Genomic DNA, 26,670 nt, shown 5'->3' with positions numbered 1-26,670 from the left:
GGTAACTAAAGACTAGAGATGAGCGAACAGTGAAATATTCGAGATTCGTTTCGAATAGAGCCTCAATATTCGACTACTCGATCAAATATAGAATGCCGTTATAGTCTATGGGAAAAAATGCTCGTTTCAGGAGAAACCACTATTCGACTAAAGGAGAGTCACGAAGTCCACGAATAGCAGGAGGAAAGTGTTTAGGAGGAGCGCTGTGCAGTTAACGCACACGGACCCAATTATAGTCTATGGGGTCCATGCGCTTTAACTGCACAGCGCTTGCAGTTGCGCTGATAAAAAGTCAGCTCCCTCGTAACCACAAGCTGCCAGCTCTCCCAGCTAGCAAAGACGAGCCTGCGGCAAATCAACGCTGGTTCTGCAGCAGGCTCGTCCTTGCTAGTCGGGAGAGCTGGCAGCTTGCTGTTACAAGGCAGCTGACTTTTTTGTCATAGGAATGCATTGACTAGCGTTGATTGGCCAGTGTACAGCATTCGGCCAATCAACGCTGGTTCTACCAGAGGCTCGTCTGTGAGGAGGCAGAGTCTAAAATCGGTTAAACATACCATAGAAATAGTGGTCAAAAATTTTATGAATTCAATACAATATCTATAAAATATATAAATTTTTATTGAATAAATATTAAAAATTCATTTCAGCAGGGCAGATGGAAAAAGCAAATTGAACCATACAAACAAGGAAACAACAACATAGTAATGCTGTGTATGTACTAGATAGTAGATCTAACAAATAATCTGGAGTATATACAGACACAGATATAAATAGCTACACACCAGGTAAAGTGGCACACCAGGTAAAATGGCATATAAGTATATCAAGGAGTAACAGGTAAGTATGTGTCAGGGGTAATAATCAACAGTCAAAATAAATTCTCAAGAATATATGCAAAACTGAACCAGAGCTTGTACCACAGAATATGTGCTGGACAGAAGCAACAATTATATAAATAAATGACTATAATAACCCACTAACTTTGTAGCTACAGCAGACCAATACAGATATACAGCATATCCCACAACAGTATGTCAGCGCAGTAAGAAAAGTCACTGCTTAGATTTAAAGACAAATGATATACCTGTAGCCATGGTGTGTAGAGAGCAAGATGCAGATCTCATGAACTGTGCCCCTAGAGTCTAAAATCGGACCACAGACGAGCCTCTGGCAGAACCAGCGTTGATTGGCCGAATGTTGTACACTGGCCAATCAATGCTGGTCAATTCATTCCTATGAGGAAAAAGTCATCTCCCTCGTAACCACAAGCTGCCAGCTCTCCCGACTAGCAAGAACGAGCCTGTTGCAGAACCAGCGTTGATCAATCAACGCTGGTTCTGAATCGAATATTTACTGCGAATAGCTAGTAGTATTCGATTGAGTATGAATATTTCGAATACCGTAGTAATCTATCGAATACCTACTCGATCAAATACTACTCGCTCATCTCTACTAAAGACGGAACTTCCCTAGTAACAGGGAGTGAATCCATCCCCCAGAATTGGTTGTTGTTCTAGCGTAACCATCCCCATCACATCAATAAATAACCATTATATTACACTGAGAATATTCACCAGGACAACAACTAATATGGGGGGATATTTTTTTATTTTGTTAATGAGTGTATTTAATATCATCTGCCCAGAAATCTAAAGATAAATACTATTCATTGCCAGTACAATGGGGGGAGCTCTGACTACTGAACATTATTTTTAGTATCTTTTCTTCTGTATATTTTAGATGCTCACTGTTTATGTAAGTATCAATGTGTAATAGTTTACTGTAGTGTTATATTATTTATATTTTAGGCTGCATTTGGTGCCAAGTCAACGTCACTGGTAAACCTTGCTGTAGAGTCGAGAGGAATTTCCTGGAGGTGAGAACTGCAATATACAGAAAGAACTACACTTCTATTATATATTACTGTATATGATATGATATCACATTAGATTAGATATTATATTAGATATCATATTACCTATGTAATATTAGACTATACATTATATTATAACACATCGCATTATATTGTTGGATTACTGTAAGTCTGGACAGATTTCAGATTTTGTAGCATCACCACCACCATTACTGTATATGAGTAGGGGGGACAGAACAACTCTATAGGCGCCATCTCCACCAGTTGTGACTGATATATTTACATTTCCTTTCAGTATTGGAGGAGATGGGACTCTGGAGACCTACACCACATTACCAAGTAAGAGCTTTCATAAACATCTGGATATTACACAGATTCTGATTTTTCATTGAGTGACAGTCTATTAAACTACATCTATGATTGTCTGTGGAGAGATCAATGTACACGTGTACGTTATGTGTGATGGAATATGGACATAGCCAAAATTGACCAAGGTAGGACTATTCTGTAGCCGGGGACAACTACTGAGAACAGGGGAACCGGGAGATGCAGTGTCCACTGTGAAAAGAGCTCAGTCTGCCTGTGACCCCATGATAACACTTCTTGTTCCTGCATTCACAGAAATACTAGGCCTCATAGAATACAATTGGAAGCCAGTTTTCATTCCTTTCCAGATCTAGTTGTTATTGAAAGGCAAAATCTGATTGTGTGGTAATATAAGGCCCTGTGTCCCTAGGATAACACTAATCTGTCAGAGTTCTGAAGTGTTGTTTGTGAGCATAGAAACATATACATTCATCAGTAATGAAATGAAGCAGTAATAGTAAGATTCAGGTTATCCTGGAAATGATGAGTACTTTTAGACTAAATTATTTTATGCTAATGTCCTTTTTCTATTTAACCTGTTATTTTTATATATTTTAGACATTTTTAAGAAGTTCAGTTCAAACTTAAAGGGGTTTTCCACTGGGACTGGCACAGCTAACCAAATGTTTAATGTGGCAGTCAGTGGTGCCAAAGCTGAGTAAGTGAGAAGTTAACATTCATGAAGTAATAAACAAAACTCTAATCCTGCCCTCTATTGTACAAAACTAAAACTACTATAATACTGCTCCTATGTACAAGAATATAACTACTATAATACTGCTGTTATGTACAAGAATATAACTACTATAATACTGCTCCTATGTACAAGAATATAACTACTATAATACTGCTCCTATGTACAAGAATATAACTACTATAATACTACTCCTATGTACAAGAATATAACTACTATAATACTGCTCCTATGTACAAGAATATAACTACTATAATACTGCTCCTATGTACAAGAATATAACTACTATAATACTGCTCCCATGTACAAGAATATAACTACTATAATACTGCTCCTATGTACAAGAATATAACTACTATAATACTGCTCTTATGTACAAGAATATAACTACTATAATACTACTCCTATGTACAAGAATATAACTACTATAATACTACTCCTATGTACAAAACGAAAACTACTATAATACTGCTCCTATGTACAAGAATATAACTACTATAATACTGCTGTTATGTACAAGAATATAACTACTATAATACTGCTCTTATGTACAAGACTATAACTACTATAATACTACTCCTATGTGCAAGAATATAACTACTATAATACTGCTCCTATGTACAAGAATATAACTACTATAATACTACTCCTATGTACAAGAATATAACTACTATAATACTGCTCCTATGTACAAGAATATAACTACTATAATACTGCTCCTATGTACAAGAATATAACTACTATAATACTACTCCTATGTACAAGAATATAACTACTATAATACTGCTCTTATGTACAAGAATATAACTACTATAATACTGCTCCTATGTACAAGAATATAACTACTATAATACTGCTCTTATGTACAAGAATATAACTACTATAATACTGCTCTTATGTACAAGAATATAACTACTATAATACTACCTCCTATGTACAAGAATATAACTACTATAATACTACTCCCTATGTACAAGAATATAACTACTATAATACTGCTCCTATGTACAAGAATATAACTACTATAATACTGCTCCTATGTACAAGAATATAACTACTATAATACTGCTCCTATGTACAAGAATATAACTACTATAATACTGCTCCTATGTACAAGAATATAACTACTATAATACTACTCCTATGTACAAGAATATAACTACTATAATACTGCTCTTATGTACAAGAATATAACTACTATAATACTGCTCCTATGTATAAGAATATAACTACTATAATACTACTCCTATGTACAAGAATATAACTACTATAATACTACTCCTATGTACAAGAATATAACTACTATATTACTGCTCCTATGTACAAGAATATAACTACTATAATACTGCTCTTATGTACAAGAATATAACTACTATAATACTGCTCCTATGTATAAGAATATAACTACTATAATACTACTCCTATGTACAAGAATATAACTACTATAATACTACTCCTATGTACAAGAATATAACTACTATAATACTGCTCTTATGTACAAGAATATAACTACTATAATACTGCTCCTATGTATAAGAATATAACTACTATAATACTACTCCTATGTACAAGAATATAACTACTATAATACTACTCCTATGTACAAGAATATAACTACTATAATACTGCTCCTATGTACAAGAATATAACTACTATAATACTGCTCCTATGTACAAGAATATAACTACTATAATACTACTCCTATGTACAAGAATATAACTACTATATTACTGCTCCTATGTACAAGAATATAACTACTATAATACTGCTCTTATGTACAAGAATATAACTACTATAATACTGCTCCTATGTATAAGAATATAACTACTATAATACTACTCCTATGTACAAGAATATAACTACTATAATACTACTCCTATGTACAAGAATATAACTACTATAATACTGCTCTTATGTACAAGAATATAACTACTATAATACTGCTCCTATGTATAAGAATATAACTACTATAATACTACTCCTATGTACAAGAATATAACTACTATAATACTACTCCTATGTACAAGAATATAACTACTATAATACTGCTCCTATGTACAAGAATATAACTACTATAATACTACCTCCTATGTACAGGATTATAATTGCTAATAAATAGAGATGAGCGAACACTAAAATGTTCGAGGTTCGAAATTCGATTCGAACAGCCGCTCACTGTTCGAGTGTTCGAACGGGTTTCGAACCCCATTATAGTCTATGGGGAACATATACTCGTTAAGGGGGAAACCCAAATTCGTGTCTGGAGGGTCACCAAGTCCACTATGACACCCCAGGAAATGATACCAACACCCTGGAATGACACTGGGACAGCAGGGGAAGCATGTCTGGGGGCATAAAAGTCACTTTATTTCATGGAAATCCCTGTCAGCTTGCGATTTTCGCAAGCTAACTTTTCCCCATAGAAATGCATTGGCCAGCGCTGATTGGCCAGAGTACGGAATTCGACCAATCAGTGCTGGCTCTGCTGGAGGAGGCGGAGTCTAAGATCGCTCCACACCAGTCTCTATTCAGGTCCGACCTTAGACTCCGCCTCCTCCAGCAGAGCCAGCGCTGATTGGTTGAATTCCGTACTCTGGCCAATCAGCGCTGGCCAATGCATTCCTATGGATTCCTATATTCACACTTGGCTCTGCTACATCACACACTCGGCTCTGCTATATCAGATGGGCTGACCGGCACATCCCTAGCTACCCCTGCCTGTACAGCTATCCCTGTCTCTTAGTCACAAAGTTCACATTCTCATATGACCCGGATTTGAAATCCACTATTCGTCTAAAATGGAGGTCACCTTATTTCGGCAGCCAATGACTTTTTCCGATTTTTTTCGATGCCTCCGGTGTCGTAGTTCCTGTCCCACCTCCCCTGCGCTGTTATTGGTGCAAAAAAAGCGCCAGGGAAGGTGGGAGGGGAATCGAATTTTTTTGGAGTTTGCCACGTGATGTTCAATTCGAATCGAACACATCGAACAGCCTGATATCCGATCGAACATGTGTTCGATAGAACACTGTTCGCTCATCTCTACTAATAAACAGTATGTCTAGTTCGTTTCCTATATATTCTATATGTGACTATCACTCCCAGCATTGTGTTATGTTACTATTATAAGATCTTTCTATCCTGTTATTCATGTAGGAATATTCCATCACAAGCTGAGAATCTAGTAAAGAAGATGAAGGAGAGTAATGTGAGTATTATCAGCTCAATTACAATTCCCACTTTATGGTGTTGGGTTGATCTTCTCCCATCAGATGGCTTAGCCATGTAGTACAGGGAATACTAATGTAAAGTCAGTGATATTCTCATTCCTCAGGTATAGCATTAATTTTATTCAACCTGTAAGTTTCTCCCCGGCTATTCATGTGATCGTGGTCATGTCAAAAACACTTCCCAATGTCCAGTATAAGCACCAGTGTACGGTATTCTGTGTCCTTCCGCTGATTCCATTCTTTTCCGCCTCCTCTTAGGATATAAACTTTGATCACGACTGGAAGCTGATCACACTTTTCATTGGGGGTAATGACCTCTGCCAGTACTGTAGGGATCGGGTGAGTAAATACCATATAAAACACTGCCATATAGACTTCACTTCCAAATAATACTCAAGACATTACATAATGCTGCTATTTAATATGACCATACAGTATATTGCTAAAATTAAATCCGTCATATAGTGCTCAATTAATTTCTTAATACTACATTTTTCCGTTCTCCAAACACTATGCTATATTTATACACTAAAGTATTGCTGAAATAATGACACTATACAGTGCTCAATACTGCCAATGAACAATTTTGAGCACTGTATGGTAGCATTAGTTCATCGATATACTGTACAATATCTCATGTTCAATATTGCTAAATTAATGCTGCCATACAGTACTTATTTAATATATTGCTAAATTAATGTTAATATACATTAGTGAATTAATACCGCAATACATTATTAAATGCAATCATTTATTACTCCCATACATTACACATACATACATTGCTCAATTAATACTCCCACAGTTATATTTTGCAGAAATAATGGCAGTATAGAGTGCAGTACTTAATATTGCCAGTTAACATTCCCATACTGTATTTTGCTGAAATAATGCTGCCATACAGAGCTCAACTATACACCTCCAGTATGCTCAATTAATATATCCTATGTAAGGATTAATTAATGCCGCTATACTTCCATTCAATACTCCCATACAGTATTTTGCTGACAATAGTACTGCCATATGACGCTCAATTAATATACCAATACATTACATTGAATTAATGCCACCATAAAGTGCTCAATTTATACCTCAATGCTCTATTGCTCCATTAATACTCGCATGTGTTTCTGAAATAATGCCGCTATACAGCACTCAATTTAAACTGTGTTAATATAAATAATAATGTTGCGTTTCTTTTGCAGGATCGCTATTCTCTGACCAATCACATCAAGCATCTAGAGAGAGCCCTGGACCTCTTCTATAAGGAGGTGCGGCTAATACATTCCCATCTGATAACTCGGACGCCATCTTTGAGCCACCAACTTATTTCTTCTGATTTTCTTTCGTCTCATAGATTCCTCGCGTTTTCATCAACCTGGTGCAAATCATGGAGGTGGAGGGGCTGCGCACAGTCAACGCAGAGACCTTTGGCTGCAGCATCCTAAAGCCGTCAGTATCTAATCCCCTGACCTTGTGTCTTATAATGGCCATCACTCTCATTGCATAAATAATAGCGCCCTATGTTACATGTACTAACGGAGAATCGGTGCTTTTCCTAGAAACGCGTGCCCCTGCTTCATTAACCCCCCAGAGGGATCCCCAGAACTAAATGAAATAAAGAAATTCAACAGAGACTTGCAGGTAAGTGACCACATCATGTCAGTGCAGCCAAATCCTGTATACTGCAGCCTCCACTAGAGGGAGCTCCGCACATACAGACGAATACCCCAAGATATGGACCTGATATGTATAGGTATAGATATGATATTTATTAATGGTCGCTCTCTATCTCATCCTCTTACAGGTACATGTAGCTGCACTGGCGGAGAAATACACAGAGCGGGAGGATTTTGCTGCAGTGGCTCAACCATTCTTCACCAACACTGTGGTGCCTGTAGACGGTGTAAGTGACTATATAAGATCGGTACAGAGGAGAAGAGAGTAAATATGGCAGGGAATAACACCCCACTACATAAACAAGGACTGTGAAGGAGTCCTGGTGCAGTAGCTAATGGCTCTAGTTTAAATTTGAAGCAGTAGAGTAGAGCTCTGGTGTAATGCTGGGCTGGAGCAGTAGTGTAGAGCTCTGGTGTAATGCTGGAGCAGTAGTGTAGAGCTCTGGTGTAATGCTGGAACAGTAGTGTAGAGCTCTAGTATAATGCTGGAGCAGTAGTGTAGAGCTCTAGTATAATGCTGGAGCAGTAGTGTAGAGCTCTGGTGTAATGCTGGAGCAGTAGTGTAGAGCTGTGGTGTAATGCTGGAGCAGTAGTGTAGAGCTCTAGTATAATGCTGGAGCAGTAGTGTAGAGCTGTGGTGTAATGCTGGAGCAGTAGTGTAGAGCTGTGGTGTAATGCTGGAGCAGTAGTGTAGAGCTCTGGTGTAATGCTGGAGCAGTAGTGTAGAGCTCTGGTGTAATGCTGGAGCAGTAGTGTAGAGCTCTGGTGTAATGCTGGAGCAGTAGTGTAGAGCTCTGGTATAATGCTGGAGCAGTAGTGTAGAGCTCTGGTGTAATGCTGGGCTGGAGCAGTAGTGTAGAGCTGTGGTGTAATGCTGGAGCAGTACTGTAGAGCTGTGGTGTAATGCTGGAGCAGTAGTGTAGAGCTCTAGTATAATGCTGGAGCAGTAGTGTAGAGCTCTGGTGTAATGCTGGAGCAGTAGTGTAGAGCTCTGGTGTAATGCTGGAGCAGTAGTGTAGAGCTCTGGTGTAATGCTGGAGCAGTAGTGTAGAGCTCTGGTATAATGCTGGAGCAGTAGTGTAGAGCTCTGGTGTAATGCTGGAGCAGTAGTGTAAAGCTCTGATATAATGCTGGAGCAGTAGTGTAGAGCTCTGGTGTAATGCTGGAGCAGTAGTGTAGAGCTCTGGTATAATGCTGGAGCAGTAGTGTAGAGCTCTGGTGTAATGCTGGAGCAGTAGTGTAGAGCTCTGGTGTAATGCTGGAGCAGTAGTGTAGAGCTCTGGTGTAATGCTGGAGCAGTAGTGTAGAGCTCAGATATAATGCTGGAGCAGTAGTGTAGAGCTCTGGTGTAATGCTGGAGCAGTAGTGTAGAGTTCTGGTATAATGCTGGGGCAGTAGTATAGAACACATTAAGATATGACTCTTTACCACAGGACGGGAACCCAGACCTTGACTTCTTCGCCGTAGACTGTTTCCACTTCTCTGAGAGAGGACACGCTGAGATGGCGATCGCCCTGTGGAATAACATGGTAAGAGCAGCAGTAGGGGGCGTATTTAGGGATTCAAGACAATCTCTTAGGCACACAGTCACATGTGACTCTGAAAATGACCTTAAGGCTAAGGCCCTAGTCTGGCCGTGGAGCTCGGCAGGAAGATGTGCAGACTACAAGTTTGGTTGTAGCTTCAGGTATCTGGCTAAGGGGTCCTTTCTATAAGCAATTTTTGAAGGAACCTTAACCCAGCCCCCCTTCAGGAACCTCCCATCTGTGTCAAGTCTGGTTAATTACACACACGGATGATAGGCCTGGCACGTAAAGTCCAAGCAGAGCAAAAAAGATAAAATCATCAACCCTTCAATTGATACATAATTTGGGGTGGGTATGAACACAACGGTTCACGTACTCAATGTCAGAGATGGGTCAGGCTTACCAACCAAACTCCTGTACACAGATGGTTATAAAACACGAATTATGACACACTTTCTTTTGAGATTGGGATTTCCTTAAAGAGTTTTGGCCGTGCAGGTTTCTATAATATATATATTTTTTATCTTAGGCATTGTATTATAATCTTTATACTTTGTGTGCTGAATTCTACTTATCTGTGTTTTATCTACAGATACAGCCTGTTGGCCAAAAATTGAGCTACAACAACTTCACCCACAGCCGCTTAAAGCTGAACTGTCCCACCAATGTAAGAACAATCACAGGAGACACTGAGCGAAATGCAGTTTCCTTCGCAACATAGAAGATTTCTGCTTGATGACATAGAGTAGAACCATTGTATCCAGAAGTGTAGAGTGCTGCTTATACAGGTGGAGGGCTTGTTACAATGAATCAGAGCACTGTCATGTAAAGAGTCATACACACAAACCGACAGAAAGCATAGATTATGAAAGAGTGAAACACAAAATATGCTGCAGAAAGTTGCAGAACTCCTTCATGTAATAATTAGAATTAATTTAGACACCACCAGCAGAATAGTGAGCGCAGCTCTGGAGTATAATACAGGATGTAACTCAGGATCAGTACAGGATAAGTAATGTAATGTATGTACACAGTTACTGTACAAGCAGAATAGTGAGCGCAGCTCTGGAGTATAATACAGGATATAACTCAGGATCAGTACAGGATAAGTAATGTAATGTATGTACACAGTGACTGTACAAGCAGAATAGTGAGCGCAGCTCTGGAGTATAATACAGGATATAACTCAGGATCAGTACAGGATAAGTAATGTAATGTATGTACACAGTGACTGTACAAGCAGAATAGTGAGCGCAGCTCTGGAGTATAATACAGGATGTAACTCAGGATCAGTACAGGATAAGTAATGTAATGTATGTACACAGTGACTGTACCAGCAGAATAGTGAGCGCAGCTCTGGAGTATAATACAGGATGTAACTCAGGATCAGTACAGGATAAGTAATGTAATGTATGTACACAGTGACTGTACAAGCAGAATAGTGAGCGCAGCTCTGGAGTATAATACAGGATATAACTCAGGATCAGTACAGGATAAGTAATGTAATGTATGTACACAGTGACTGTACCAGCAGAATAGTGAGCGCAGCTCTGGAGTATAATACAGGATGTAACTCAGGATCAGTACAGGATAAGTAATGTAATGTATGTACACAGTGACTGTACAAGCAGAATAGTGAGCGCAGCTCTGGAGTATAATACAGGATGTAACTCAGGATCAGTACAGGATAAGTAATGTAATGTATGTACACAGTGACTGTACCAGCAGAATAGTGAGCGCAGCTCTGGAGTATAATACAGGATGTAACTCAGGATCAGTACAGGATAAGTAATGTAATGTATGTACACAGTGACTGTACAAGCAGATTAGTGAGCGCAGCTCTGGAGTATAATACAGGATATAACTCAGGATCAGTACAGGATAAGTAATGTAATGTATGTACACAGTGACTGTACAAGCAGATTAGTGAGCGCAGCTCTGGAGTATAATACAGGATATAACTCAGGATCAGTACAGGATAAGTAATGTAATGTATGTACACAGTGACTGTACCAGCAGAATAGTGAGCGCAGCTCTGGAGTATAATACAGGATGTAACTCAGGATCAGTACAGGATAAGTAATGTAATGTATGTACACAGTGACTGTACCAGCAGAATAGTGAGCGCAGCTCTGGAGTATAATACAGGATGTAACTCAGGATCAGTACAGGATAAGTAATGTAATATATGTACACAGTGACTGCACCAGCAGAATAGTGAGCGCAGCTCTGGAGTATAAGAGTAAGTAATGTAATGTATATAACATATGATTTACATGTTTTATCTTTCTCTCAGGATCAGCCATTCCTTTTCACCTTGAAGAACAGCCGACCCCCAGAGGTCGATGACCCAGAGGTTGAGGACCCAGTAAAAGATGACAGTGATCAGGTGCCCATGTGGTCGGTGATTGTGGCTTCCGTCGGCGGTGTGGCTCTGGGTTGTGCAATTGTCGGGATTGTGGTCTGCATAAAAAACCGGAGCAAATCTAAAAAGAAGAAACGGTTGAGTGAAAGTGGCTCCTCCTTCTGAGGGGTGAGTGAGGGTCAAGAAACATGTATAAGAACAAGGACTGACTGTGTTCCAGAAACATCTCATGATAATGAACTCTATAAACATCTCTCTGTCTAATTCACCTGCTGAGATACATTGTAGCAGCCGTACTGTACATAAGATGGTCGGTGACACCCCAGAGGACTCCCTCTATCTAGGTTATATCATGTCTTATACTCCAGTCACATCCACAGCTGTACTCACAATTCTGCTGGGATAGCTATAAATCATAAATACTGTTCTGTGCTGCATTGCATTATGGGGGATGTAACTTTTCAACATTGCGCTATAAAGTTGTGTGCAGACACTAAACCAGCAGGGGGTTCAGAGAGATGAAAACATTCTGCAGCCTGACATGAAATGATTTCTGACTGCAGCTTTAGGTGTGAATGGAGTAGACATGATATAATAGGAGTCAGTTGTGAGAACATATGTGACCCCACCATAATACGAGCAATGCAGGACTGATCAGGAGATAATTCAGTAAATTAGATGTAAGTAATATGACAGTCTCATGGCTGCAGCCAGGACACATCACCTGACCAGCCGCTCCTTTAAGGAATGGCTCAGATGGGGCTTTCCAATGCCACAGACTGTGAGAGGGATCAGAGATTTACATTGGCACTGTGTGCGCCCCTCACACCTCAGGGCACCCCAAGAGTCCATTTGGCGGGCGCACAGCACCACCAGTTCGTAGATCCTCTTAACATACAATGAGTATAACACAATGTGAATGATCGTGATGTTTTGCATAAATGATCACACCCTTGGATCACTTCTGCAGCCCGTGTGTAAATAGATTCCAGAATGGCAGGGAATGTGTTAATAAATGGATCTTGTATTATATTGTGACTGTGCAGCCTAATAATAAAGGACATGAAAAAAAGCATCGTGGTCATTGCTTGTGGTCTACTGTAGAGGGCGCCAAGCAGCACGCCCTGTGCCAGCTACCTACCTGCTGTCACTTGGACTGTGGGTAATACCAGCAGGTAATGACAGAGGAAAAAGCCATGTGCTGTAGATATCAATGTCACCACTAGAGGGCACTCATGGAATGTGACAGATAGATAGATATAGAGAAAGAGAGAGAGAGAGATAAATAGATAGATAGATAGGAGATAGATAGATAGATAGATAGATAGATAGATAGATAGATAGATAGATAGATGCGCCCCAAGAGAGATCAGATACATCGTCATAGGTGATAACCCCCATCATCTCCTCAGTTAGTACATATATGGAAATATTAATTTAAAAAAGGTCCATGAATAGAATGGGACACTAGACAGTGAAGACTGACACAGAGTTATGCTATACACCTGACACTCCCAAGTCACTATCAACAGAGACCAGAGGGGATGGGGTGGGAATTTTATTTCCTTAGTGTAATTTAACTTGGGACCACAAAAAAGGGGAATTTTACTGTGAGGGCCACAATAAGGGGGATTATAGTGTGGAGGCCACCATGAGAAGGGGATGGTAGAAAGGGTGGGGGCTGCAATAAACAGGATTTTAGTGTAGGCACCACAATGAGTGAGCATTATAGTGTGGGGCCTGCAAGAAGGGCTACTACACTGTGGGGACCACAAAAGGGGGGGGTTATAGTGTGTGAGGGCGCAATATAGTGTGGGAGCCACCACAAGAAGGGGTGGGGGCTGCAATAAGGGGGATTATAGTGTGGGCACCACAATGAGGAAGCATTATAGTGTGGGGGCCGCACAAAGGAGGCATTGTAGTGTGGGAGCCACAAGAGGGGATTATAGTGTATGGAGGTCAAAATGAGGTTACATTACAGTGTGGGGGCCTCATTTATAGAGTGTGAGTCACAATAGGGCTACAAAAGGGGCATGTATTCTGTAGGGGACATTATACTCTGTTGGGGCCACTAAAGAGGCTTTATACTGGGTGGAGCCAAAGGGGGTGTGGGTGGGGTTAGAGGTATGCATTTACCATTCTGCACACCACAGATTTTGTGTCTCCTGTGGCCCTCTAGAAGTGAGGAGATAGCATGTTATTCTGGGTCTACAGAAAGCTGGGTGACGGCCCATACAGAGACTGTTATGGTCACGCACAAGATGAGATCGATATTTCTCCGCCACGGGTAATGACAATTCGCCGCCGTCCTCGTATCCGTTCTGTGGATGTTTTATGGCCTCATCTTCGCTCCATCCCGCGTGATTTATTACACTGTGAAGTCTAATCTCTCGCCCCTCGCCGAAAAAGCGACAACTTCTTCACTACAGCCTAGAAGGTGAAATATCCATCTCGGGGACGGTGTCAGCGCCGCCGCCCATCTGTCAGTCTGACGCTGACAATGTTTATATTGGATCGAGGCAGCGACAATTACGAACAAGCGAAGAGCAGATACAATAAAGGGTTTCTTATCTGAGCCTTTGATACTTTTTGTTACTGTTATGTAATATACCGTAACGTGAGTCGTCAGGAGGTTTCGGTGTTATGTCCCTCCTGTCCTCAGTCCCGATTACTGGAGAGAAATCTTGTATGCCCTGGTGGTCAGTGATGTGAGACTACTTCCAGGATGACGACCTCTAGAGTGGCCGGTGGTCAGCTTTACCTTCTGGATAGGCAGCCTCCATTCTCCAGTGGTCAAGGGTATTCGGGTCCTGGTGGTTAGTGGTAGTTGAACCATCTATTACTTGGTATAAGCCTCACTTCTCTGTGGTTAGTGGTGTCTAGGCCCTGGTAGTTAGTGGTTGATGAACCATCTATTATTTGATAGTAGCCTCAGTTCTCCGTGAACAGTGGTGTCCAGGTCCTGGTGGCTACTGGTTGATCAATCCTCTATTTCTTGGTGATAGCTGTAGTTCCATGTGGTTAGTGGTGTCCAAACCCTGGTGGTTAGAGGTAAATGATTCCTCTATTTCTTGGTGATAGCCGTGGTTCCATGTGGTCAGTGGTAAATGAGTCCTCTATTTCTTGGTGATAGTCTAAGTTACCTGAGGTCAGTGTTGTCCAAGCCCTGGTGGCTAGTGGTAGATGAGTCTTCTATTATTCAGCAGTGGCCTTAGTTTCTTGTGATCGCTAGTGTCCAGTTCGAAGTAGATGAACCCTCTATTACTTGGTGGTAGCCTCAATACCGTGTAGTCAGTGATGTCCAAGCCCTGGTGGCTAGTGGTGAATGAACAATCTATTGCTTGGTGGTTGCCTTAGTTCTCTATGGCCAATGATTTATCAATGCTCCGACTGATGAATTCCAGGAAGTTTGGTTAGATATTTGGGAAGGTGATTATTACCGGGCTCTGATGCTCCGGGGTCCTAGTAGCAGAAGTCGCTCTCCCTACAGCATCTATATGCTATGTTCCCCTATATGGTGGCCCCCAGGGGCCCACTCCACAACATTTGCTTCTCTGCAATTCAAACCATTGATTTTCTTTAACAAGATGCGGATTTATCCCCCGTAGTGACCCCGCCGTCCGACCCTCCCCCCACTGAGTAAGTGCATTACAAATTCCATCAAGTTCCCTAATTACAAGGAGCAGGCTATGAGCTCCCGGGGGCCCCGGGGCCCCTGCCCTCACTCCATAGGCTGTAATTAATGACTTGGCTCTGTCTGACATATTGATCTGTTTTGCTGCCGGCCTTTGAAGTAACTCGAGCCCTGAGCGGCCAGAATTATCGGACACAGCGACTACTGGAATTCAACTGCGCCAGTCTCTGCATGAGCCCGAGACTGCGGCCGGCACGCTGTTAACCCCTGCTGTGCTGCAGCATAGATCGGCATGATGAAACCTAAAAATCCCCAGTAAATTTAAGTAATTCACTAGATTTATAAATAAAAATTATTATTATTATTAGTTATATCAATTCCACTGAATCCTTTGCTATCCTAGATCACCAGAAATGTACTCATGAATTCACTTACTACCCTAGACCACCAGGAATGTACTCCTAAATTCACTTACTACCCTACACCACCAGGGATGCACTCATGAGCTCATTTACTATCCTAGACCACCAGGAATGTACTCATAAATTCACTTACTACCCTAGACCACCAGGAATGTACTCATAAATTCACTTACTACCCTAGACCACCAGGGATGTCCTCATAAATTCACTTTACTACCCTAGACCACCAGGAATGTACTCATAAATTCACTTACTACCCTACACCACCAGGGATGTACTCATGAGCTCATTTACTGCCCTAGACCACCAGGAATGTACTCATGAATTCACTTACTACCCTAGACCACCAGGAATATATCATGAATTTACTTACTACTTTAGACCACCGGGGATGTACTCATTAAATCCTTTACTACCCCAGACCACCAGTAATTTACTAAACTAGACCACCAGGGATGCGCTCAAATCATTTACTACTCTACACCACTAATTTACTACTCTAGACCATCAGGGATGTACTCATTAAATCCCTTACTACCCCAGAGCACCACTAATTTACTAAACTAGACAACCAGGGATGTGCTCAAATCATTTACTACTCTAGACAAACCAGTGACGTACACAGTTTACTACCTTAGATCACCAGGGATGTTTTTTATCAAACCTTTTCCTACTCTAGACCACCAGGGATGTACTTATTGGGGGTAATTAATCCTCTGCCCTTTTTTTGCCCGTATTTTCACAGATGGGCCTTTTTTTAAAACTAGTTTTAGTGTAGTGCCTATGTATGACGTTTCTGCACCTCCTGGGTACATGTTGTGCCCCTATTTAATGCTGTCTGAGCTGACAGACTTTTTCCCACTGCCCCTGGACTGCATTTGTGTCGTTTTGGTTCCTTTTTAAAAAGGGCATAAGTTATAAATACAGCGTGAATAGGAGCGCTATTGAAGCCACACCCCCTTTTATCAACGAAAAGCATAACCAAAAAAGGCGCAAATGCTTCATAAATGTAGTGCAGGGAAGAAAAAGACCATAAAAAGGTGCACAGATCTTAATAAATGTGCCCCATTGAATACTTTACTACCCTAGACCACCAGAGATGAATACACTACCTTTTAAAGAGGACGGTCTGCTGACAATAATTTGTATGGGGGTCATTACACTGACACTTGTGTATGGAGCACTCAGCTGTAACTCTTTATAGGGGCCCTCTGCCAACACAGTATGTATAGGGGTATTCTGCTGGCAACATTGATTATGGAGGCACACCGCTGGCACTATTACAAATGGGGCACTCTGCTGGCAGGGATGGCGCTGTAAATCTATCTCCATCTCCTATCTATCTATCATCTATCTATCTCCTATCTATCTATCTCCTATCTATCTATCTATCTATCATCTATCTATCTAGCTATCTATAACTCTGTATCTCTCTCTCTATAACCTCTGTGACCCTGACAGCGTACTTATCTCATTGGTCACATGCAGGTGAGCGGCTTCTATCAATGTCATCTTTATAATCTCTGGTATAAGCCGCTTTCTTTGCACTAAGTTTCCAACAGGAGAATCATCTTTTCCATTGTGACATGTCTGGCTCATACATTGGCACGTCTTCTTCTTTCCGTAGACGGGTTGGACAGTATGAAGGGGCTTACACGTTTGATGAGATGGGAAGGAGTTATTATTAGATTAAGAAATGCATGCCAAACCGTCAGTGACAACTGACACACATAACTGTGAAGTGGGTAAACAGGGGAGCTATATAAGTGCATGTATACCCCAGAGCAGGGTAGTTCTCAGCTAATGTATCAGATGTATTCTGTTCTATGTTTGGAAGTATCCAATCGCATGCGTACGTCTTGTTATCATTGTATAGATGGTAATTTATGGTACTTATTCCAATATGGCAGCACCAAAATCAATGGATGTGGGCGAGTTCACACCTGCGCCTGGTCTCTGCTTTCGGGTTTCCGTTTTCTGCTGAGAGAAACTGGACAGGGGACGGAAACCTGGTGGTCAGTTTTCAAACCCTTTCACTTGTATGGGTTTGCAAAGTGACCGCCCATAAGCGTCTTCTACCTCTCGGCGGCGAAAACACTTTTTTTTTTTAACTGGACACAAAGTCCTGCATGTCTGACTTTGTGTCCGGTTAAAATAAACGGTTTCACCACGGAGAGGCAGAAGAAGCAGACGAATGGGACTGAAAACTGACTGCCGGGTTTCCGTCTCCTGTCCACTTTCTCTCGGCAGAAGACGGAAACCCAAAAGCAGAGACCGGGCACAGGTGTGAACCCGCCCAGAGAAGAATAAATGGGCTATTAGAATTTTCTTTGCAGAACAATTTGTTAACGTGAAAGTCTGCCCTTAAAGAAGGGCTTTATAGTTGTCAATGTACAGCCAGCATGAGAGGCGGAGCTAGAGGGAGCAGTGGCCCAGGCCCACTGACTTTGAGGGGCCCACCCTGCGCTCGCCACAAACACCAGAACATCTTGGTGAGAGACCACTGACTGCTAGACGTGTTTACGGGGAGCTCAGAGATATTGTGCCCAGGTAACAGACCTTAGGACAGTCGGTCACCCCTAGTACTGCTACAAGGACCATGTGAGGATTGTGGTGTCTCTACGCCCATGTGCCAATTACCAGGTTATTTCCCACTAATCATGGCATTCGGGGTCATACACCTCTGACGCTATCTTGGAAGGGACATGGCCAAACCAAGCAGACCCTCTTTACGGTCAGTTCACAAAGAATCAGTAATGGCGCCCGAAGCGCGAGGCTCCCTCCTGATTAGGCTCATTCATTTGGGCTTAATCCAGAGCGGAATGCCACGCGTAATGTTCATACACGGAATGGAAGTTCTGCCATGTGAACATACCCCTAGCCTGTCCCAATATGGCGAACCTGCCCAATACAAGGCAGTGTCAGAGATAGAGGTGACAACAGTGCTAAGGGGTCACTCCGCCACAACAAAGGTAAGGGGACAATCCGCCATAACAGAGGTAAGGGGACACTCCGCCACAACAGAGGTAAGGGGTCACTCTGCCACAACAGAGGTAAGGGGACACTCCGCCACAACAGAGGTAAGGGGACACTCCACCACAAAAGTGGTAAGGGGTCACTCCGTCACAACAGAGGTAAGGGGAAACTCCGCCACAACAGAGGTAAGGGGACACTCCGCCACAAGAGAGCTAAGGGGTCACTCCGCCACAACAGAGGTAAGGGGACACTCCACCACAAAAGAGGTAAGGTAATATGCCGCCACATAATTGATAAGGGGACACTGCACCACAACAGAGGTATGGGAACACTCTGCCACAACAGAGGTAAGGGGAGACTCCGCCAAAACAGAGGTAAGGGGTCACTCCGCCACAACAGAGGTAAGGGGACACTCCGCCACAACTGAGGTAAGGGGTCACTCGCCACAACAGAGGTAAAGGGACACTCCGACACAACAGAGATAAGGAGACACTCCGCCACAACAGAGGTAAGGGGACACTCCGACACAAGAGATAAGGAGACACTCCGCCACAACAGAGGTAAGGGGACACTCCGCCTTACATAGATATTTGCCGGAGAGGACTGTAGTGCAGCAAATGAAACCCATCTACAATCACATTCCTATAAGTCGTCTTCTTTGTATCTTCGCAGGTTTGGCCCTGGGTTATATTGTGGAGGAGACAGAAGATTCCACATGAAGGATGAGATGTGACTGTGTAATAACACCGGCTGCCCTCCAGCCTCTGCACCCCCGCCCTCATGTCGCCCCGTCTATTAGATACATGATGGGAGTCATCCTTATTGGTGAGCAGAGACCAGTCCTGCGAGAACGTAACGAATGAGCCAATTTCCTGAAATAGATGATGGCATGGATTATGTAATAAACTGCAGACAAAGGATTCCCATTGTCAGGAGCCGCAACCGGGCTGAGCGATGCTCTTCATCCTACAACAGGCGGCTCTGGTATTGTGTGCGGCAGGACCACGTCTACATGGAGGAGGAAAAACACCCGCGTGGGCATCTGCAGCGCCCCCCTACACAATCCTGACCATCCTACATACATGGGAGTGCGTGACCTTGGAGTGTGGGCAAAATGTAATGAAAAACATAAAACATTGTTCACATTACCTTGTCCAATGACTTCTTAACCCCTTCATATTCTGCTATGTATAATAATAATGGAGTGAGGGGGTGGATGAGGAGAATAATACAGGATAAGTAATGTAATGTATGTACACAGTGACTGTACCAGCAGAATAGTGAGCGCAGCTCTGGAGTATAATAAAGGACAAGTAATGTAATGTATGTACACAGTGACTGCACCAGCAGAATAGTGAGTGCAGCTCTGGAGTATAATACAGGATGTAACTCAGGATCAGTACAGGATAAGTAATGTAATGTATGTACACAGTGACTGCACCAGCAGAATAGTGAGTGCAGCTCTGGAGTATAATACAGGATGTAACTCAGGATCAGTACAGGATAAGTAATGTAATGTATGTACACAGTGACTGCACCAGCAGAATAGTGAGTGCAGCTCTGGAGTATAATACAGGATGTAACTCAGGATCAGTACAGGATAAGTAATTTAATGTATGTACACAGTGACTGTACCAGCAGAATAGTGAGCGCAGCTCTGGCGTATAATCGTTGATTACAGTGTTGGCCAAAAGTATTGGCCCCCCTGCAATTCTGTCAGATAATACTCGTGTTCTTCCAGAAAATGATTGCAAGCACAAACTCTTTGGTATTCTAATCTTCATTTATTTTACTTGCAATGAAAAAAAACAAAAAAGAGAATGAAAAAAAGTCAAATCATTGATCATTTTACACAATAATGGTGCGGACAGAAGTATTGGCGCCCTCAGCCTAATACTTGGCAGCACAACCTTTAGACACAATAACTGCGCACAACCGCTTCCGGTAACCAGCAATGAGTTTCTTACAAGGCTCTGCTGGAATTTTAGACCATTCTTCTTTGGCAAACTGCTCCAGGTCCCCCCTGAGATGTGAAGGGGGCCTTCTCCAAACTGCCATCAGGAGATCTCTCCTCCCCCACAGGTGTTCTATGGGATTCAGGGCTGGACTCATTGCTGCCACTTTACAAGTCTCCAGGGCTTTCTCTCACCACCATTTTCTAGTGCTGACCTGAAGTGTGTTTTGGGTCATTGTCCTGCTGGAAGACCCCTGACCTCTGAGGGAGACCCAGCTTTCTCACACTGGGCCCTACATTATGCTGCACAATGTGTTGGTCGTCTTCAGACTTCATAATGCCATGCACACGCTCAAGCAGTCCAGTGCCAGAGGAAGCAAAGCAACCCCAAAACATCAGGGAACCTCCGCCATGTCTGACTGTAGGGGGCGTCTTCTTCTCTTTGAAGGCCTCTTTTTTTTTCCTGTAAACTCTATGTTGATGCCTTTTCCTACTTTTGTCTCATCTGACCAGAGAACATTCTTCCAGAATGGTTTTGGCTTTCTCAGGTAAGTTTTGGCAAACTCCAGCCTGGCTTTTTTATGTCTCTGGGTAAGAAGTGAGGTCATCCTGGGTCTCCTACCATACAGTCCCTTCTCATTCAGACGCTGACGGAGAGTACGGGGTGATACTGTTGTACCCTCGGACTGCAGGGCAGCTTGAACTTGTTTGGATGTTAGTCGAGGTTCTTTATCCACCATCCGCACAATCTTGCGTTGAAATCTCTCATCAATTTTTCTTTTCCGTCCACGTCTAGGGAGGTTAGCCACAGTGCCATGGGCTTTACACTTCTTGATGACACTGCGCACGGTAGACACAGGAACATTCAGGTCTTTGGAGATGGACTTGTAGCCTTGAGATTGCTCATGCTTCCTCACAATTTTGCTTCTCAAGTCCTCAGACAGTTCTTTGGTCTTCTTTCTTTTCTCCATGCTCAATGTGGTCACACAAGGACACAGGACAGAGGTTCAGTCAACTTTAATCCATTTCAACTGGCTGCAAGTGTGATTTAGTTATTGCCACCACCTGTTAGGTGCCTCAGGTAAGTAACAGGTGCAGTTAATTACACAAAGTAGAGAAGCATCTTTTTCAAACAGTGCCAATACTTTTGTCCTCCCCCTTTTTTATGTTAGGAGTGGAATTATATCCAATTTGGCTTTTTGACAATTCTTTTTGTGGTTTTCCATTGAAGACAAATTAAATGAAGATAATTCCAAAGAATTTGTGATTGCAATCATTTTCTGGAACAATCTGAGTATTATCTGACAGAATTGCAGGGGTGCCAATACTTTTGGCCAACACTGTATGTAGATAATCTGTTTTCCCTTAGTCCCAACAGCAGCACAATATGGGGCAGAAAATACCCTGTATTAGGGAGCCACACGGTGGCTCAGTGGTTAGCACTGCAGCCTTGCAGCGCTGGAGTCCTGGTGTTCAAATCCCGCCATGGGCAAAAAACCACCTGCAAGGAGTTTGTATGTTCTCCCTGTGTTTGCATGGATTTCCATCCCATATTCCAAAAAAAGACATACTGATAGGGAAAAATGTACATTGTGAGCTCTATGTGGGGCTCACAATCTACATTTAAAAAAGAAAAAAAAAAAAGAAAATACCCTGTATTGTGCTGTTGTGGGATGACAGGCTAAGTAATGTAATGTATGTACACAGTGACTGTACCAGCAAAATAGTGAGTGCAGCTCCGGACTATAATACAGGATGTGATGAGTCCCGCTTTTGTCCCAGACACAATGGTAAGAGAAACTGGTCTTTTAGGGGGCGTTCACACTAGGACACCGACGGTAGTGTGAACGCTCCCTTAGTCCTTCAGAATGGAACATCACACTGATACTATGACAAGGATTATGGTGTGGTGTTGTCACACCCCTCTAGTCTACATTTCAGGTACAATAAAAGTTACATTGATTTGGTTGGCAACCAAGTGATGTGGCCATTTCTCCAAAGCGTCCCAGGATTTTTTTTTTCAACAAGACAACACCAGGCTACGTGTTATTTAGGTTACTTTGAGCTCCCACCAAGGCATCATTGGTCGACCATTGCATAGGAGGTGTCAGTGGTCAATCCTGATGATTTACTTGCCCAAGTGCATTCAGCAGAGCATAACATTCCTTAGACAACCATTAGTAACCTCTTTGATAACATGTCAAGGTGTGTAAGTGCATGTATGAGATCCTTGGGGTGCAGGAAGACGCAGTCCAGCACGGTTCTTGTTTCCAGGAAGGCTTTCAGCTAATTGCATCTCCTTGTGCAGAAATTCTTCGTATTGTCACAGATTATCAGTAAAGTCACCAGTTTACCATAAATTTGCATTTTCTGACTCATTCCTATGAAGAACAACCTGTGAACCTGTAGAACGTGCCAGAGATATTTACCCACTACGCACCTTCCTTCTCTTCCCTACAGCCCAATGTATAATCCTCGGCTCATTCTTCCCCATAGGCCTCCGGTCTCGAGTTTCTATGTTACCTAGTACCATGATCAGCCATATTACCGAACATGGGGCTGCCTTTTTGTCACCTGGTCGCTTAGAGTTTCCTTCCCTTATTTGGCGCTGTTCCCATGGTAACAGAACCCTCCCCTTCCTTATTTACAGCCTATAAGGTTTAAGGCGACCCTTGCCCTCACAAAAAAAAAAAAATTCAATGATGCAAGGAAGCATCTAACGTCTTCTTGCTGGGTTTTCCTTGAGACGAATAGGGATGTAGCTTGAGACATACCTGCAGCAAACGAAAAGTCTGATTCCTAACAGAGGACCCTTCACCACCTCCATCTCTTTTTGTCCTTTAATAGCCGCCCCTCCACTGATTCTATCACAATTGCATTTTTTCCCTAGCCCCCACCATTCCTGAGTTCTGGTGTCCTATATGATAACTAGACTCCCTAATGTCCAGTGGGTGATGTCAGGGAGGAGCAGGCAAGGGGGCGTGACTTAGAACTCTGACATTGTCCAGCTGTGATTGGTGCTCTGAGTCACACCCCCCTTGCCTGTCTGACATCACCCTCTGGACATTAGAGAGTCTAGTCTAGTTATCAGACTCCAAAACTAACAGCACTGATTGCTTGGGAATGGTGGGGCTAGAGAAAAAATTCCAACTGTGCCAAAATCAGTGGAGGGTCTATTAAAGGATGAGAAGAGGTCAAGTTTGTGAAGTTGGTGAAAGGTTCTCTTTAATATTCTCAAGCGGAAAACACACACAAAGCTGCATATTGATCCCTACCTTGTCCCATCTGAGAAATCCCTGGAAACTGAATAGGGAAGACCCACTCATGAAAATAGGCCCAAGTCCCATCTCTTATCTCATAGTACAAGCTGCTGCTCTCAGGTGGAAGTCACTGCTCCGCCCCTGAATAATGATAACATTCAGACCTATATCCATACGTGATAAGAGTTGCTCAAATTTAAAGACTGGGCAGATTGACAGTATGATCATACATATTTCTCGGTTCCATTGGCAATACACAGTAACTCCTGCTACGACTTGCGGCCTGTGTGTAGAAGGTGGCCACGTCTTTTACAAGTGAGGTGACAACCCCAACCAGATATCAGGCTCCTTTTTTATAGCCAAAGCCAAACATACAGCACAGATCCTGTAAATGATTTACACAAGGAGAATCTCTGTAACCTGTAGTCACCTAGTAAAATGGGTGGATTTACTTTTACCACATTTAGTCACCCATCAAATTTTATAGTGCATCTCTATATAGCACTGGTGCACCCCTTCATTGTCTACAGGAATAAAGAGAACTTTAACCAGATCTTCCTAGATAGAACAGAATGCCAGCACAGTATAGACTGACACATACAGAAGCAGAACAGGACATTTGCACCGTGTTTGAGCATATGTCTGGTCACTTTATTAGGACTTGGACGCTCCGTTCCTTTTTACGAGTGTATGAGGACGCGCAAATGTCACACCCACAGAAAAACCTATGAAGAATATGACTAGAGGTTTTATAGTCAGCGCTTCTCCGCGAGTCTGCCTCGTCACTGACCACAATGGCAGCCTGCAGCTACGATACCCCGAAACCAGACTGACCATATGCTTTAGACAGTGCTCAACAGTGATCTCATCTATTTCCTCCATACACATGCACACTCGGTTCAAGACAGTTGGCAATCTTCTCAGTGGCGTGGCAACCTTTCCACCCCGGACTGAACAAGTATGGCTGGTGTGGAAGGGTTGTCAGTAGAGATGAGCGAGTACTATTCGAAACGGCCGTTTCGAATAACACGCACCCATAGGAATGAATGGAAGCAGGGGCTTAAAGGGATTCTACCATTAAAAATCTTTACACATTGGAATAGCCTTTAGAAAGGCTATTCGTCTCTTACCTTTAGATGGGATCTCCGCCGCGCCGTTCCTTAGTAATACCGTTTTTTACCGGTATGTAAATGAGTTCTCTGGCAGCGATGGGGGCGGGCCCCAGCGCTAAAAATGCGTTGAGGGCGTCCCCACCGCTGCCCGAGAACACAATCCTGCGCCGCCTCCATCTTCTGCTGGATCCTCCCCTTCTTTCTTCGGCGGCTTCACCTCTGTCAACTCTGACACTAGTAGAGCTGACTGCCCATGCGCGCAATTGCGGCCTCGGAACTATGGCCGCGCATGCGCATTCGGCTCTACTAGTGTCAGAGCCGACAGAGGTGAAGCCGCCGAAGTAAGAAGGGGAGGATCCAGCAGAAGAAAGAGGCGGCGCAGGATCCTGTTCTCGGGCCGCGGTGGGGACGCCCTCATCGCATTTTCAGTGCTGGGCCCCGCCCCCAGATAACTCATTTACATACCGGTAAAAAACGGTATTACTAAGGAACGGCGCGGTGGAGATCCCATCTAAAGGTAGGAGACGAATAGCCTTTCTAAAGGCTATTCCGACGTGTTAGCCACAGAAAAAAGATTTTTAATGGTAGAATCCCTTTAACCCCCTGCTTCCATTCATTCCTATGGGTGCGTGCTATTCGAAACGGGAGTTTTGAACAGTACTCGCTCACCTCTAGTGGTCAGTAGAAAGCCCCGTAATTGCCCCCGCACAGTATAATGGCCCCCTAGTGGCCCCCACGAGGTATAATGTATTGGTGCCCCCACACACTACAATAATTATTATATTACACCATTCAATTTTTTTTTTAAATAAAAAAAATAAATAAAGTTTTGGCGGGCTTGGTTGTTATGATGTCACACACATGTATGAGGTCACTATTAACCCCCTCTGGACACACAGGCTATGCCCATATAGTCAGTGACTGGCTGATTGTGTCCTGATTATCCGGAGGGCCCACAAACTGTCCTGAAACGCGTCGGTCAGGCGAGGAGACTTGTTATTTGACATCACTCACTTTTTAGTTGACCAAAGAGGTGGTTATTATGACGTCACTCCACCTGTATGAGGTAACTATTAACCCCCCTGTGCCCTGTAGCCCGGTCTATGAGGCAGCGCCGGTCCTGTCCGCTCCTCTCGCGGTTTTCCCGCCTCCTCTTCTCTCCCTCCCTTTTGCCTCAAGTGAAAAACATGGCTCAGTCACCATGACGTCACCGTTACCATGCCAGCCGCTGAAGAAGACTCAGGCCAAACCCAGCGCAATTCATCCTCCCTGGGCGGGGCTTTGAACAAGTGCGCGCCATCTCCATCCGGACAGCGGCCGGAGCCAGGACGAGGGGCGTGGCTAGGTGGGGGTTAAAAAAAAGCGGGATGTTTTACTAGCCCATCCCAAGTGGGCGGAGCGTAGGTTTAGACCCGCCTTAGCGCTGTGGAAATGTCATGTTTTTAACCACGCCCCCGTGCTATGTTCCCGCCCATTGGTCGATCTTCCTCCCACATGCCATTGTTTCTGCGTCGGGGGGCGTGGTTCTGAGAGGTAGCTCCTCCCTTGGTGGTAATTGGCTGCTTCTCTCCTGCGGTTCCGC

At 43.0% G+C, this 26,670-nt stretch overlaps 1 protein-coding gene across 1 annotated transcript in view; it reads left to right on the top strand.

Annotated features, from left to right (window-relative positions):
- Positions 1–12,257, top strand: part of PLB1 (phospholipase B1) — a 62,497-nt gene extending 50,240 nt beyond the window's left edge. The window contains exons 45-56 of the mRNA XM_075269492.1: positions 1,809–1,876; positions 2,169–2,212; positions 2,798–2,897; positions 6,087–6,138; positions 6,419–6,499; positions 7,366–7,431; positions 7,518–7,612; positions 7,723–7,804; positions 7,968–8,066; positions 9,273–9,368; positions 9,958–10,032; positions 11,662–12,257. Of these exons, the coding sequence (XP_075125593.1) occupies positions 1,809–1,876; positions 2,169–2,212; positions 2,798–2,897; positions 6,087–6,138; positions 6,419–6,499; positions 7,366–7,431; positions 7,518–7,612; positions 7,723–7,804; positions 7,968–8,066; positions 9,273–9,368; positions 9,958–10,032; positions 11,662–11,895 (1,092 nt within the window). The 3' untranslated portion in view covers positions 11,896–12,257. The remainder of the gene's footprint in view (positions 1–1,808; positions 1,877–2,168; positions 2,213–2,797; positions 2,898–6,086; positions 6,139–6,418; positions 6,500–7,365; positions 7,432–7,517; positions 7,613–7,722; positions 7,805–7,967; positions 8,067–9,272; positions 9,369–9,957; positions 10,033–11,661) is intronic.
- Positions 12,258–26,670: the final 14,413 nt, after the last annotated feature.

The sequence above is a fragment of the Leptodactylus fuscus genome, chromosome 3, assembly GCF_031893055.1.
Source record: "Leptodactylus fuscus isolate aLepFus1 chromosome 3, aLepFus1.hap2, whole genome shotgun sequence".
In the NCBI taxonomy this organism is placed as follows: Eukaryota; Metazoa; Chordata; class Amphibia; order Anura; family Leptodactylidae; genus Leptodactylus; species Leptodactylus fuscus.
The sequence above is the reverse complement of the archived record's forward strand: the minus strand, read 5'-3'. Positions and strand labels throughout refer to the sequence as shown.